We start from the raw sequence: 14,856 nt of genomic DNA on the forward strand, positions 1-14,856 counted from the left end.
AGGCAGCGTGCCCATCCCTGCCTCCCCTGCCCCAAAACCCTTTTCCTGCCCTCCACCCTCACACTCTTGGCATTTTAATTTGAATTCCTGCCCCATGGATCCTGCTGTACCCCAGGGGTGCAGACAGCAAGCCATCCCACAGGATCACTGGCCCTTGGAGCTGGCTGCATCCCTGATGGGGACCAGGAGAAAGGTGAAAACAATTCAAGGACAGCAAAAAAAAAAAAAAAAGTCAATACAGTGTTATTCTGCTCTGGTATGAGAAACTGCATGTGCTGTGTTAGCACTCAGCAGGGGAGTCAAGGCTAAAGATAAAGCCTATACTGGGAACGAGATAGAACTGGTGTGAAGCAGGGGGGTGGCCTGGAGTCACCAATGCAATGTGGCCACACCAAAATGTAGAACTTGGGTACAGATGTAGCAGCCCTGGGACCACGGAGGGAAAAATAATTGGGAGTGGAATGTTTGGGGGTATTCTAGGGGGAAAAGAGGTGTTGGGGCAGTAAGAGGAGAAGTAAGGAATAAGGTGTAAGAACAGGTAAAGGAAGGTGAGCTCTACCAAAGCCAGGACACAGCAGTGGGATGCTGACCCTCGGGAGGTGCAGGGTCCTGGCTTGGGCTCCATGGAGAGAAGGGAGGACACTGACCACATGGCTTTGTAGCATAAGTGATATGGGAAGAGCTTTCCCACGGTTCCATGAGTCCCCTGGACTGGGGTTATGCTTGGCTGTGGCTCCCCAGCATCTTTGGAGGCAAGCAGGGTGCTCAGGATACACACACACTCATGCCTGGTTTGGGAAGTGTTTATTAGCCCTGGCCCCAGACACAGCTTCGGCTCTGGGCAGAGAAAAGCTGTGGCCTGGCCCTGGGCACTCACTGTGCTTCCCCGGGTCAGGACAGGTTCAGGTCCATCCACTGTGTGGGAGGGCAGATCAGTTTGCTGTTCAACTGTAGGGAGAATCCCCCTGAGCCTGACAGCGATGGGCTCTGGGCAGTGGCCCCATGTCTGGGAGCTCTGTGTGGGGCACACAGCATGGGGTGGATGAAGGAGGAGGATACTGCACTCACCCTGGAGCTGATGTACTCCTCCAGCAATCGGCACAGCTCTGAGTTCTGCTGCTGAAGGATGGCTGCTTCGGTGACCAGGATGGCCCTCTGCTTGAGGACCTCACTGAGCACGAAGGGCAGAGGGTTGGTGGTGGTGCCAGCCCCACTGTGGTTTCCCCAGCCACACCACCAGCCTGCCCTGTCCCCAGCAGTTATTGCCAGGCACTCACTAATAGTCCTCCAGTGCTGCTGCCAGCGCATCCCACAGCTTCAGCGTCGTCTCAGGGATAACATGTGCCACAGCCTCCCAGTATTCCTCATCCTTGGAGCTGTCCCGTACCTGTAGCACCTCCTTGTCCTTGTCCTTTTCCTTCTCCTCCCCCTCCCTCTGCCTGGGGGACAGAGAACAAAGCCCTGGGGCTCAGCTCCTCATTGGAGAGGAACAGCTCCTCAGCTGCCCTGAGCACCACTGCCATCATCACATGGATGAGCATGACCCCACAGCTGGTACCTGCCTGCTCCAGGGCTTTGCTTCCCTCCCCGTGCTGCTGCTCATCTCCTGCCTGGTTATCCCCAGCCATCCCTCACACAGGCACTGCCTGTACTCCTGCCCTGGTGGCACCCTCCTCTCCCCTCTGTAATCTTGCAGGACAGGCAGGGGGAAGCTCTCACTGCAGCCAGGGCAATGCAGTCCACCCAGAGCCCCTGCTGTGCCCCAGCCCAGCTCCCTCCTAGTGACAACAGCCCCGCTCTGCCCATTGTCCTACCTCAACTTGTCAAAGTCCTGCACAAACGCTTTCAAGATCTTTAGGACATCATCACTGTGGATGTGCGCAGATGGGAGCGAGCTCTGAGGGGATTTGTCCCTCTGGGTGCTGGATCCATCATCCTCCCTGCTCTCAGCTGGATCTCCACCTGGGCTGCTCTGGCTCTGGAGGGAAGGCCAGCAAGCTGGGCACAGTGCCTTGACCACCTCCTCCTCCCCAAGAGCCACCTTCCCCCTGAAAGCTCCAGCTCCCCATAGCCTTGTGCCTTGGCAAGTTTAGGGAGCTGATGCAAAAATTCATGTGCAAGAGGCTCTATTCGGCCACAACAGAAGATTACAACCCCTCAGACCTGGCACCTTCAACTCCCTTGTCCCATCATAGGGAAACATTTCAGGGTCAACATGCTGCTCCCCCTCTGCTCTCCCTGGGTGTTCAGATGTTCTGCTCCCCCTTCCCTGGACCGCTGGGCTCTTCCCCACTGCTGTCCCTGGTGGTCCCACCTGGCTGGCAGCCGCCTCCTGGGATTTGTACTTCAGGAAGAAGTCCAGCAGCTGGTACAGGTCATCCTCACTGTTGATTCCGATGGCCTGGGGAAGAAGAGGAACCAGGTCAGCCTCCCACTGAGACATCACAGGAAGGGGAGTGGAACAAAGAGCATCTCCCAGGAGCAGAGGGTACCCCTCTGGCGAGGCCACTCAAGGCAGGAGTGAGCGGTTAGAAGGGGATAGTGTGGGACAGCTGGGGCTATCTGTGGATGGAAGAGTCTGAGGACAGGTTGGAAGGGCCCTGGAGATGTTGTCCAATTCATCATCAGGATGGCCTTGAGTTGAGAAGCATCCAGCCACAGTGCTTCACACCCTCTCGCAGTGCTCCTCTACCCTTGCCGCCCCAGAGTACCCCCAGCAGCCCAGGCAGACCTCACTGGAAGGGCTGAGACTCCTAGACCCCATGGACATGGGGCAGAGAGCTTTCCCTTCCCTGCAGCCCCTGATGGGCCAAGCCACAGCTCACCGCAAAGATGTAGTCGAGCTTTACGAGGATGCGGTTGTGCCTCTCCAGCGCTTTCAGGGGCTTCAGCAGCTTGCTCTCAATGAGGAAATCCTGGGGAGAGAGGCAAGAGAAGAGGGTGCAGAGAAACAGTGTGTCTGCCCCTGCCCAGTGGCCAGCCCATGCCATGCTATAGCTGTGCCATCTCTGTGGTGGCAAGCTGAGCAAGGAGGGTGGGCAGCAGCCAGGCAGTGTGAAGCTGGGAAGGGCCAGGGGGCTCTGGAACAGCCACCTGGAGACCCTCTCCCAGCCCCTGGGGCAGCTCTCTGACAACAGGCTGCTTGGCATAGCAAGGCAGTGCCATGCAGAAGCTTTCACCCCAAGACATAGAGCTCAGAAGAGATCCACTACAAGCTGGAGCAAGCAGGGGACAACATGGCCACTCCCTGACTGAGGCACGTGCTACATCATCACGCACCGACTCTTTGCTCACGAGCTCCAGGATCCTCTTTGCAGTCTTCTTGGAGATATTTCGCAGGGCTCTGACTCTGCCCTCAACCTTCACTCTGTCTTCTTTTCCCCCTTTACTGCTGCCCACTTCTTTCTCCTCTCTCCCTTCCTCTTCTTGTCCTTCCCCAGAGCTGCCCTCTGAAACACAGAGAAAGAAGGACGAGCGAACGCCTTTATGCTTTAACTGTGCTCCCCAGTCACATCATTGCAGGAGTCATCAGGGAAATCACAATAATTCCCTGTGACACGAAAAGTGCCTCAAAGAACCTGGGACACAATCTCTGGTCAGCTTGTCCAGAACTGGGAGCACTGGGCTAAAGTACAGCACAAAGATCCTCACATCGGCTTGGCATGAGCCTCTGCTTGGGCTCAAAATGTCACCCCTGTAAGATCCTACCTTTCAATGGCAAGGACAGGAGTAACAGAAGGAGATGTCATGGAGGAAGGTGAGGCTCTCCCACTGCTACAAGGGTGACAAGGGCACTGTGCATCCTACCTGTCAGGACCTCTGCAGCCAGCTTAGTCGCCCTCCTCTTCACCTTACAATGCCCAAGGGGGCCGACATTGTTCAGGAACCAGTAATGAGGCTCTTCCCAGGGCAGCCCCAGCTGCTGGATGTGTATGATGCGATCTGCATCGAGGGCCTTTTGCATCAGCCCCTTGGCTTCTGCCTCATTCATAAGCCAGACCTCCATGAACTTCTCGGCATTGGCGACAGCAAACTGCCTGTGCAGAAGGCAGATGGCCCATGGAAGCAGGCTCCATGCCCCAGAACGACGAGTCGGCTCTCCCTGCACCTCACTTCGGTGCTCTGAGGCTTTGTCATGGATGGATGCCCGCGCACACCCCACCTCATCCTCCTCTGCATGTCCTTGCACTGCACTCTGATGCGCTCGCAGTCGGCTGCCATGCTCTGTTTCTCCTCTCTGAACTGCTTCTCTCGTTTGGCCAATTTTATTTTCAGGTCATTGAGCAAGCTGCGGAGCCTGGGGAAGGACAGCAAAGCTGGGCAGCCCCAAAGAGGCACTTTTGGGCATGCCCAGATTGCATGAAAGCTTTGGGACTTGAGGCTGTTTATCTACTAGCAATAACTCAGTGACAAGGCCTGAGTACCCTGACGCAGCTGGCCATGGCCAGCCTGTTCCAAGTGCTCTGGGGATGACCCTGCCCTGGGCTAAACCCTGCCCAGGGATGGGTTGGGACAGAGCTTGTGGGCCTGTGCTAGGTGATGGTCTCCCCAAAAACTGGTACATGGGAAGTGATAGCTGGTAAGGCAGACCCCACCTTCCAGGGATGTTATTTTACCGGTTGATCTTCCTCTTCTGTTTGGCTCTGATGATGGTGTTCTCCTCATCCCGCTTCCTAAGCACTTGAAGGTTGAATTCCAGCTTCTCCTGGTTCAGGCGATAGACAGCTTTCATCTGCTGGAGCTGCCTCTCTAGGTTCTGACATTCCAGAAAACATGAGAACAAGTTGTGCCATAAGCAAAGGCCACACTAAAGCCTGGATCCTACTGATCCTGCATCTCCAAACCCCATCTTCCCACAGACATTTTCCCAGCTGACATGGCATCCCTCATATGTGAGTGGTGGAGATGCTGGCTGTCCATCAGTACGTGCTACAGGGCCATGTCTGGGGAAGGGAGAACAGACATGTTTTATCCAACTTTCACTCAGCGGAGCACTAATTCTGGCCTCTCTCTTCAATGTAGATGCTGATTTGCACATCAGTTTTAAGGACTGCATGTCTCTCAATTAACCAAGAGGCTCAGAAGTTATTTGGCAAGCTGGAGGAAAGGACACACAGGACTGCCTGTGCTCCAGGTCTTAATGAAACCAGAATGAAACAAGCAAAGTGCCTGTGATTGCAGCATCACACTGCATAGTCTGGACACAGGACAGAGGCAGTGAGTTCTGCTCCCTTTGCTCCACAGATGCAACGGAGGAGACATCTCTCTCAGCTTCTCAGCACCTTGTTTGCTCAACAGCTGATGGAAAGGAAGAGCCACTTCATGGGCTGATTCCCCAGTCTCCTGGGGCTGCTGCTCTGGGCTGGGAGGTATCGCACCCTGCCAATGAACTGCTCTCTGACAGCTCTACAGGTCAGTCTGAAACGAGCTCAGGGGCACAGTGGCATCACAGGCAGAATGACTGCATGGATGGGTGACAGCTGGCGTGGTTTAATTCATCAGTGTGTTTTCCAGGGGCAAAAGGAGGCAGGAGTCTGATACTGAAAAAAACTCATAATAAAGTGCTTTACTGAGGAGCCTATAAGGACTTCTTTCATGTTAGGAAGTGATTGGTATGAAGCTCTTGCATGCCCCTAAATTACAGCAGCAGCTATGGGCTTGGTTGTGCACAGCAGTCTGCACAGCAGAGATACCCAGCAGGGTCTCTCTAGGCCCAGTGACATCTCTGAGGGCAGATAAAGAGTCCTGAGCTGTAGGCTAGGAACAGGGAAGACACTAGTACCCGAGTTAGCTGGTTTGGAGCTCTCCTGGGTAGCCCTACTTACAACAGAGAGTATACAAACGGCCTGAGAAGACACCCAGAAGCCGTCCCACCTGGTTAGGATCAGTGCTTGACTGAAGAAAAGATGGAGGTAAATCCCAGCAGGGCCAAGGGACCTCCTCCTTATAGCAGATGGAGGAAAGCCATGGCCCAACCCCTGTATTTAAAATGCTGATTCCCATCTAGTGAAACTGGTGAGTATTCAATAACCCTCAAACCAGACTTCATAGTTAGGTATTAGCTAAACTCCTGCTTCAGATATACCTCAGGATAATGATACCACAGGTTAGTCAGGAAAACAGGTACTTCCAACTTCTCTTTCTTCTGAAGGGAACCAGGAGGGCATGTAGCTCCTACCTCTGCCCCAAAGAGAGAAAACTTCACCAGATCAGTCCTAACAGAAGTTGACTTCAGCTGTTCCTAAAATTGTATATCACAGAGCAGCAAACGAAGGGCACAGTCAATCTTGCTAACCAAGTCCTTGCCACTTTCCTAGCTTGAAATTTCAACCCAAACTCAGAATGCCAATTTAAATCTTATAGAATCATAGAATCATAGAATAGTTCGGGTTGGAAAGGACCTCAAGATCATCTAGTTCCACCCCCCCTGCCATGGGCAGGGACACCTCACACTAAACCATCTCACCCAAGGCTTTTTCCAACCTGGCCTTAAGCACTGCCAGGAATGGAGCACTCACAACCTCCCTGGGCAACCTATTCCACTGCCTCACCACCCTAACAGGAAAGAACTTCTTCCTTATATCCAATCTAAACTTCCCCTGTTTAAGTTTTAACCCAATCTTTCCTACCAAAACTCAACCCCATGACTTTTTCCTGCAGTTACAGAGGACACGTATCTGTAGATATCTCCCTAATGAACTCTCTTTCCCAGCCTAAGCAGCCCCAGCCTTTCAACTTTTTCTTAGGGGTCATTTGTCTGCTTGGTCTGTTCTAGACAATCTCGCCTGCTCCCAAGGATGTTGTCAAACCTGGACAAGGACACACAGATATAGAGAAGAGTAATTCCCTCCCCTGCCTTACAAATAAACCCTCCTACAACTACAGCTAAAGGCAGCAGGTGCCTTTTTCAACAGCTCCCCATCACCATCTGTGAACCTTGATCTCCAGCATGCTGCTAGTTACACACCGTCACTTCCAGGTTACCAACATGAAGAAACCACAGTCAGGACTGTCCCCCTGGGACATGCCCTTTCAGGCTGATGGGACCTAGAAACAGTAATATTTCACCTGCAGTTGTGCAAAACCTTCCAGATGTCAACCCTTGCCTGTATCTCCCTAGGCTTCCTGGGAGGACTGTGCTCTTCCATAGCATGCTCTCCTACCTGAGTACGGGCAAACTCATTACAGTTCTCACACCACGTGGGCTTCAAGGGCATTAGAGAAATCATTGGTCTATGGCTAGATGTCAGAGAAAAAAGCTCAAACTTCCTAGGCCAAGACCCTGACAAAGGAGGAAATTGGGCTGATCTGAAATGATGTGGTGTCAGGACAGTCACACAATTTGATCTTCCTCTCAATCATGTCAGAAGAAGCAAACCCTTTGACTTTCTCAGATGTTTTATACACCTAGTTCAGGTGCTACACACCTCTGAGAGCCAAGGGCAGAGGGACACTAGGGTACAGGATCCATGGAGAGAACAGCAGCTCAGTCACCCTGTTGACACAGGCCTGGACTGTGCATACTGAAGAGCTGAGGTGACCAGATACCAGCTGCAGCTTTCATACCAGAGCCAGCTACACACAAAAAAGCCCAAGGAGATCTGATCCACTGCCACATGGCACACACCAGCCTCTTCTGTACCTCTACATCATTCTCCAGCTGCATCTTCATGTTGTTATACTCCTCCTCATCCTGCACCCGCAGCTGACTCAGCTGTTTCTCAAACTCTTCCACTTTCCTCATGCGGGCACTGAGGTATTCCATCTATGGGCAAAAGGAGAATGTTGTTTATCAACAGTGACAGCTTCCTCCTGTGATCACAGTTCCTTTGGGTAGCCCAAAACAAGGTCGTGCATGGATAATTCCCCTGCAGAGAAAGCTGAAAACCTGCATCTTTGCTCCCCACACTCCTGAGGGACAGGCTGCTTTCATTCAGGGAGCAGCTATGGGGAACTGAGGCTGTTCAGCCTGCAGAAAATGAGGCTCAAGGGATGCCTTACCACTCTCTACAACTTCCTGACAGAAGGTTGTAGCAAGGTGGGGTCGGTCTCTTCTCCCAAGTAACAAGCAATAGGACAAGAGGAAACAGCCTCAAACTGCACCAGGAAAGGTTTAGATTGGATATTAGGAAAAATTTCTTCCCTGAAAGGGCTGTCAAGCAGTGGAAGAGGATGCCCAGGGCAGTGGTGGAGTCACCATCCCTGGAGGAAGTTAAAAGATGTACAGATGTAGCACTCAAGAACATGGTTTAGTGGTGCTCTTGGCAGTGCTGTGTTAACATTTGGGCTTAAGGATCTTAAAAGTGTTTTCCAACCTAAACTATTAAGTGATTCTAAATCCCACATGGACCTTACCTCTTGCGCATTGTGGGCCTGGATGGCTTCCTCCCACTTCTTCCTGTTGCTGTCCAGCAGCTCTCTCCGTTCCTCCTCAAAAGCTTTCTGTGAAGAAGACAGAGCCCTTCACCATCATGCTGGCACTACTCGTTGCCAATTTACACTAATCCAGGCCAGCAGCTTCCAGGAGAGGATTGGCTGCAGATTGCTGCTGCTGTCTGATGAACAAACACTGGCCTGATGTCTCCGTAACAGGAGACCTCCTTCTGCAAACCCAAGGGGACTGCTGCTATCAGCCATCCAGAGCTGGGAGGGATGCTCTGGGTGGTGGGTAGCAATGTCAGCTCACTGGAAGTCATTGCTTGGTAATAAGCAGTGGAGCTGGATCAGGCAACCACTTGATTACACCTTACAAGACATTGAATGGAAAAGGATGCCCTCACTCAGCAACAAGTGCAGGTTTGATCCGTGAGGTGGGACTCTGTGCTCTGCAGAAGGTAAGGCTAAAGAACCACAATAGTATTTTCTGGCTTTTAGAGACGTGAATAACCAGCCATCAAGCAGCAGTGGGTTTTGCACATGACTGAGTTGCTCTGCACTGAAACGCAGTCATTGACAGCACAGTATAAACCAGCCCCTCAGCACTCAGTACCATTCAGTGCTCTTGCTTGGCCAGATTTCAGCCTCATTTGCCAAGACATCAGCCATGCTGCTCTGGACAGTAGTCAACCCAGTCAGCGCAATGAGACCGAGGTCTTTTTGACATAGGTGTGGAGAACCAAGCAGCTGCAGGCTTTATTGTTGGTCCCTTCCTCCACCATATGAACTGGCTACCTCAATCTGCAGGAAGTTATGACGGTAAGTTTTCAGCATGGTCCTGATCTGTTCCTCCATTCTCTCCAAAAGCAAGTGGATATCATCCGACTGCTTCTTAATGGCCTGCACATATTGCTCATCTTTGTTTTTCAGCTCCTGGAGGAGGAAAGTGGATACTGAAATCAGAGAGAAGGATTTGACCAGGAATCCTCAGGGGCTCACTGAAAGGGTAGGACTCAGATGGGTCCTACCAGGTAGGGTACACACTGTCTTTTCCAAAGAAGAGGTGATAAGAGCAAAGAGCCAGAGATGTGAGGAGAGACAGACCATCACTGTCAAAGGTCCAGGTGAGATGGAGTGGGAGGTGACAGGCCTTGCAGACACACCACTCCTTCTCTGGGGGCAAGAGAACCTGATGTGGGAACGCCTTCTTCCCTCTACAAAACCACTCCCCCTCTCTGCTCATGTGCCTTTTATTTTTATTGTGTAATTTGGGCCCCGCCAGCTTGTTGTACTGCTGCCATTGTCCTGTGTGTCTGTCCCTGTACACTGCACATTGCTAGAGCACCCATGTCAGGACACTGGCACTGCAACTCGTGGCACACTTTCAATCCAAAGCAACTGACACTGCACAGACCCCAGCCACCTGCTGGTGAAGATCCAAACACTGGGATGCTTTAGGATAGTATCCTCCAGAGCCTGAACCCTCCCCAGCCTTGCCAGCTGCTCTTGCCTGGTCCCCCATGCTACCTGCTGCAGTTCACCGATGAGCTTGTTCTTCTGCTCCAGGAGCAGCACACACAGCTGCTGCTGTTGGTTCAGCAGCTGCCACAGATCCTGTGGGATCGTCATGTCCTTGGCCAAGGCCCACTTGGAGGTGATCTCTGCAAACTTCTGTGTGCTAGACTTGGCTTCATTCTCCAGCTTCTGCATCCTGCATGTAATAAGGAGCACATGGCAAATGGGGAGCTGGGGCAGGGCAGCAAGTGCTTAAGACACGGTTTGGTGGCCCAGCCTGCAGGAGCACTTTTTCCTGCATAACCCAGTTTGAATTCAAAGTGGCCTCAAGATACCAGTGGAACAGCAGCTTTATTGCAAGTGCTTGTTAGAGCTGCTATCCTGCATGCCCTTCTCTTCAGACAGGCATTTCCCCAGCTCTGCCCTTACCCAGGGGAGAAAAGGCTGAGGAGCTCAGCTCAAGCAGCACTAGTGCTTCTGCCAAGCAAGCTGTCTCTGAGCAAGAGGAGATGGACAAGCAGTGCCAAACAGCCTCTCAGCTACATCTAGACTTGGTAGTCAAACTGTGCAGAGACCATACTCCAGCTAAAGCCAAACGGCGCTGAACAGCCAGCATCCATGCTACAAAACTCATTCCTCTTCCAGCGACACCATTCAACGTGCTCTGGGAATGGCCCTTGGCTCAGGCTGAACAGCGGCCACCACCTTTGCCACCCCCAAACTTACTCTATGGACAGTTCCTGGACACGGCACCTGCTTACTTAATGAGATTCCCACAGGGAAGCGCGCTGAGCAAGGGACATGCACATCCTGCTACAGCCGGCCTTCCACAAACTGTTCCTACAGTGCCCTCCAAAGGCAGCGGGAGCTAGGACTCAGGGTTTCCTAGCTGGTCGAGTCCTGGGGACAGGGATGAAAGAGCCCATCCCTTGGAGGCTGCCCAGCTCCTCTGGTGAAGCAGGACAGGTTTGCCCAGGAAAGCACACAGAGATGATCAGAGAATAATCGAGGCTGGAAGGGCTTCACGAAATCACTAGCCCTCAGTCACAGCAGGATTAACTTCAGTGTCAGAGCAGGCTGCGCAGGGCCTTGTCCAGGCATGTACTGAGTATCTGCAAGTAGAAAGATCTCTACAGTATCAGGGAGCCCTGACACAGCATCTGACCACTCTCACCGCAAAGACCTTAATAACCAGTTCACCAAATGTGCACATCCTCACATTCTTCCCCTTCCTCACACACGTCCTGATATGGCTGTCCCAGCACATTCCCTTGCTATGGCTAATAACTACCTCTACCTCCATGACTGGAAGGCAGCCTCTGGAACAAGGCCACCTCTTAGGACACAGTAGCACGTTCTCCACCATGCTGTCCCCTCCAGGCTCAGGAGACCTGTTTAGCAAGGAACACTCAAGGGCAAATGTACATATGTCTCTGGAGCAAGGAGGACCACAAATATAGATGATAAAGGCTCCTGGGGTGAAAACTTGAGAACCAGCTGTGTTTCTGCAACCCTGGACCTGAAGATGTGATGGGTTTGTAGGACACTGGTAACCAGACATCCATAGTACTGCAGTGCCAGCTGGGGAAGCCACCAGCCTTGACCCTCATTGCTCTGTAAAGATCCCGCTGCGGCAGGTAGGACCTGGAGGCTCTTTGCCTCCGTTTTCCTTATAACCATAAACTCCATGTAGCCCTGATTGCTGAGCGCTCCTGGATGACCAAGAAAGCTGCACCACATCTGCACTGCTCCTTCCCAACAGTGCAGACCCATTGTGCAGTCTCTTACCTCTGCAGCTTCAGCTCTGCATTCTCTGCCCTCCTTTGCGTCTCCCTCAAGTCAGCAGCCACCTGGATATTTGTCACCATCTGTGTGCCCTCAAATTGCAGCTTGGCCAGCCTCTGTGAAGTAGGTGGTACACATCTCACACACGGGGACCTGAGCTCTGGAGGAAAGGATAATGGGGGAACTCTTGCTAAGCCCACCCAGGGTCTGGCTCCTGTCCCCATGCTGAGGTGCCTCTGTGGACCTATAGGCCCTGTCTTCTCATGATATGGCAGTATTGATGAGCACAGCAAAGACCTGCTGGAGCCAGTCCAGAGGAGGCCATAAAGATGCTCTGAAGGCTGGAGCAACTCTGCTATGGAGACAGGCTGAGAGAGCTGGGCTTGTTCAGCCTGGAGAAGAGAAGGCTCCAGGGAGACCTTAGAGCAGCTTCCAGTGCCTAAAGGGGCTGACAAGAAAGCTGGAGAAGGGCTTTTGACAAGGGTGTGCAGGGACAGGACAAGGGGGAATGGATTTAACCTGACAGAGGGGAGATTGAGATGAGATCTTAGGAAGAAGTTGTTCCCTGTGAGGGTGCTGGGGCAATGGCACAGGTTGCCCAGAGACGCTGTGGCTGCCCCTTCCCTGGTAGTGTTCAAGGCCAGGCTGGACAGGGCTTGGAGCAACCTGGTCTAGTGGAAGGTGTCCCTGCCCATGGCAGGGGATTGAAACTGGATGAGCTTGAAGATCCCTTCCAACCCAAAGCATTCTCTGATTCTGTGACTTCAATGCACCCATGAGTCCTCCCTCTCCTGCAAAACCTTACAGGCCATCAGCACAGAAGAATGTGCCCAGAGCACCTTCTTGTTTTGCTTCTTTTGCATATGTAGATGGGTCATGGATGTTGGGCTGGGGTTTGGATGCATGGTGTCCATCCCAGATTGTACCAATATATGGACCGTTTGTCACAGGGAAATTGTATCCCCAGCATCCAGCCCAAGAATCAGCCTCAACCCAGTCCTGAGGAGTTTCTTTCCCTGCTGCTTCTCACATTCTCACATAAATGCTGCTGCGTAACTCTGAGCACCACACAAAGCTACATTTCTAGAGGTCAGGGCCCCAAGAAGACCTTCTTGCCCTACTGCCCCACCTGCCGGCTCTCCTCAATCTGCTGGTGGCTCTTTCTCTGCTTTTCCTTCTTCTCCCCTACTACCTCCGGCTCCGGCTCTTCTCCAAGGGCCTCTCTGGGCAGAAAAGGGAAAAAGAAAGGACATTTTGAACCAGAACTATCTTCCTAATGCTTAGACTTGGCCTTGGACCTGGGATCCCAGCCCAGACAGCATGGTTCAGTGCAGGTTTAGTCCCAGGCCAGGATGTCCCCACAGCTGCAGAAAGGAGACACAAAAAGGTGGGACAGCCCCCAGAGGGAAAACAGGGTCTGTGCTTCCCTTTCTGATGCCGGGAGGGGAGCCCATGGCTGGCTTCTGCACAGGGCTGGGGGGTCCCACTTGCCCCAGTTTGCTTCCCGGAGGGAGGAGAGGAGGGGGCAGAGACTGCCTGGGGAGTGTTGAGGTGGGAGGGGTGGCCTTCGCTTGGGCCAGCTTCTGTCTGGTGCCATTTCAGCATTGGCACTGATCCCATGCTAGATCCTGGGGTTCAATTTAACCTTTAAGGAAGGCTCTGGGACTGGGAAGGGGAAAATAAGCCTGTTGGAGTGGGGTGGATGTCAGTGACCTAGGTCTGTTTTGGCCCCATGGCTTGGTAACATGGTCGGCAGGCACCTTGCTATAGTTCACTCTTAGGCTGGGGAGGGGGTGGTGGGTTCAGTCCTGGTTTGGGGAAAGGCGAGCCTCATTGCGGGTGCATCCCATATTGGGACTCATGGATTACGGGTGCCATGGGTCTGGTGCTGATTTGTCCACAGGGGCAGAGCGTCCATGGCAGGAGCATATCTTGGGGAAGGGTTATTACTGCCCTAGAGCTGGGCTGGGGACACAACAGGGATATCTGCAAATTTGAGCTGAGCTGGGATTGGAGGCATGGCCTCTGACCTCCTGCCACTTGGCAGGGCATGCAGAACGCCTGACTGGTCCAGGGTTCAGGGTGGTCCCTGACCCAAGGCCAGTTTGGGGAGAGATCCTGGGTCCCATGAGGGCTGGTAAGACCATGTCAGGTCCCTGCCCTGCCAGCTCCTGCCCCAGTGTTGGTGTAGGCAGGGGATGGTCTGAGCCCTGGGGATATTCTGAGCCCTGGGGATGGTCTCTGAGCCGGTGCTGGCCCTCAGGGGGTTTGGGTGGCTGGGACTCCCGCCGGGTTGGGTGAGGGATGTGGAACTGGCACTAGTTTGGAGCCAGCTGGGGGGAAGAGGAGACCACCTGTGACCAGACATGGGTCTGGGGGGAAGGTGCGGAACGCGGTGCCGGTCTAGGGCACAGGGGCGCCTGGACCCGGCTCTGATTTAGGGCGAGACAGCGGGGGTGCAGCCGCCACAACCGCGGCGGTGGGATCGGGCCCCGTTTCTCACCGGCGCTTGGCATCGAGGCGGGCAGCGACGCGGCGCTGGCGAGCGGCGATGCGCTCCTCGGGACCGGAACCAGGGCCGGGCCTGGAGTCGGGCTCGGGGCCGCCAGGGCCCTGTCCCGGGTCCCGCCGTCCCGGCGCCGCGGGTCCCGCGCCCGCTCCCTGCTTCATCCCGCACAGGCGGCCCGGAGGTGCGGACACCGCTCACCCGCGTCCCGCCGTCGCCAGGCAACGGCCGCCCCACGCATGCGCACCTGTCCCGCGCCCGCAGCCGTTTCTGCGCATGCGCGGTGCGGTCGTTGGGCTTGGTGGGGCTGGCGTAGGGGAGGGCGTTGAATCTCGTTGGGTCTCGGGGCAGGTGAGGGGTGTCAGGGGCAGGTGAGGGGTGTCAGGGGCAGGTGAGGGGTGTCGGGGCAGGTGAGGGATGTCAGGGGCAGGTGATGGGTGTCAGGGGCAGGTGAGGGGTCTCAGGGGCAGGTGATGGGTGTCAGGGGGCAGTTATCGCTGCTGGAACGTGGCCGCCGGGCAGCACCCACCCTCAGGGACAGCCGTGCCCGTGGAGACCTGTGAAGCAATCCTCGCCGCTTGCCGGCGACATGGAATAGGGCTCAAGGCCAACCGCGCGAATCAAAGCCATGCCCAGTGTATAAAGTAAGGCAAGGTTCATTGGAGCATTTAGCA

General features: G+C 54.0%; 1 protein-coding gene across 1 annotated transcript; it reads right to left on the bottom strand.

The window, feature by feature from the left end:
- Positions 1-787: 787 nt before the first annotated feature.
- DRC1 (dynein regulatory complex subunit 1) lies at positions 788-14,346 on the bottom strand. The gene is made up of 17 exons (XM_065679238.1): positions 14,180-14,346; positions 12,806-12,899; positions 11,680-11,792; positions 9,904-10,087; positions 9,172-9,309; positions 8,356-8,442; positions 7,643-7,765; positions 4,617-4,756; positions 4,163-4,297; positions 3,808-4,037; positions 3,280-3,449; positions 2,826-2,915; positions 2,315-2,401; positions 1,815-1,978; positions 1,278-1,439; positions 1,069-1,171; positions 788-948 (listed from the first exon to the last, which is right to left on the bottom strand). The coding sequence occupies exons 1-17, from the start codon at positions 14,344-14,346 to the stop codon at positions 892-894; spliced, it is 2,244 nt and encodes a 747-aa protein (XP_065535310.1). The 3' UTR covers positions 788-891.
- Between the last annotated feature and the right edge of the window lie 510 nt (positions 14,347-14,856).

This window comes from Lathamus discolor, chromosome 5 (genome assembly GCF_037157495.1).
Source record: "Lathamus discolor isolate bLatDis1 chromosome 5, bLatDis1.hap1, whole genome shotgun sequence".
Lineage (NCBI taxonomy): Eukaryota > Metazoa > Chordata > Aves > Psittaciformes > Psittacidae > Lathamus > Lathamus discolor.

Coding starts and splice junctions, on each gene's coding strand:
- DRC1 (XM_065679238.1), bottom strand. CDS start 14,346: ATGAAGCAGGGAGCGGGCGCGGGACCCGCGGCGCCGGGACGGCGGGAC. Junction 4,038..4,162: donor GACATGCAGAGGAGGATGAG/GTGGGGTGTGCG, acceptor CCTTCTGCACAG/GCAGTTTGCTGTCGCCAATG. Junction 1,172..1,277: donor GCAGCACTGGAGGACTATTA/GTGAGTGCCTGG, acceptor CTTCGTGCTCAG/TGAGGTCCTCAAGCAGAGGG.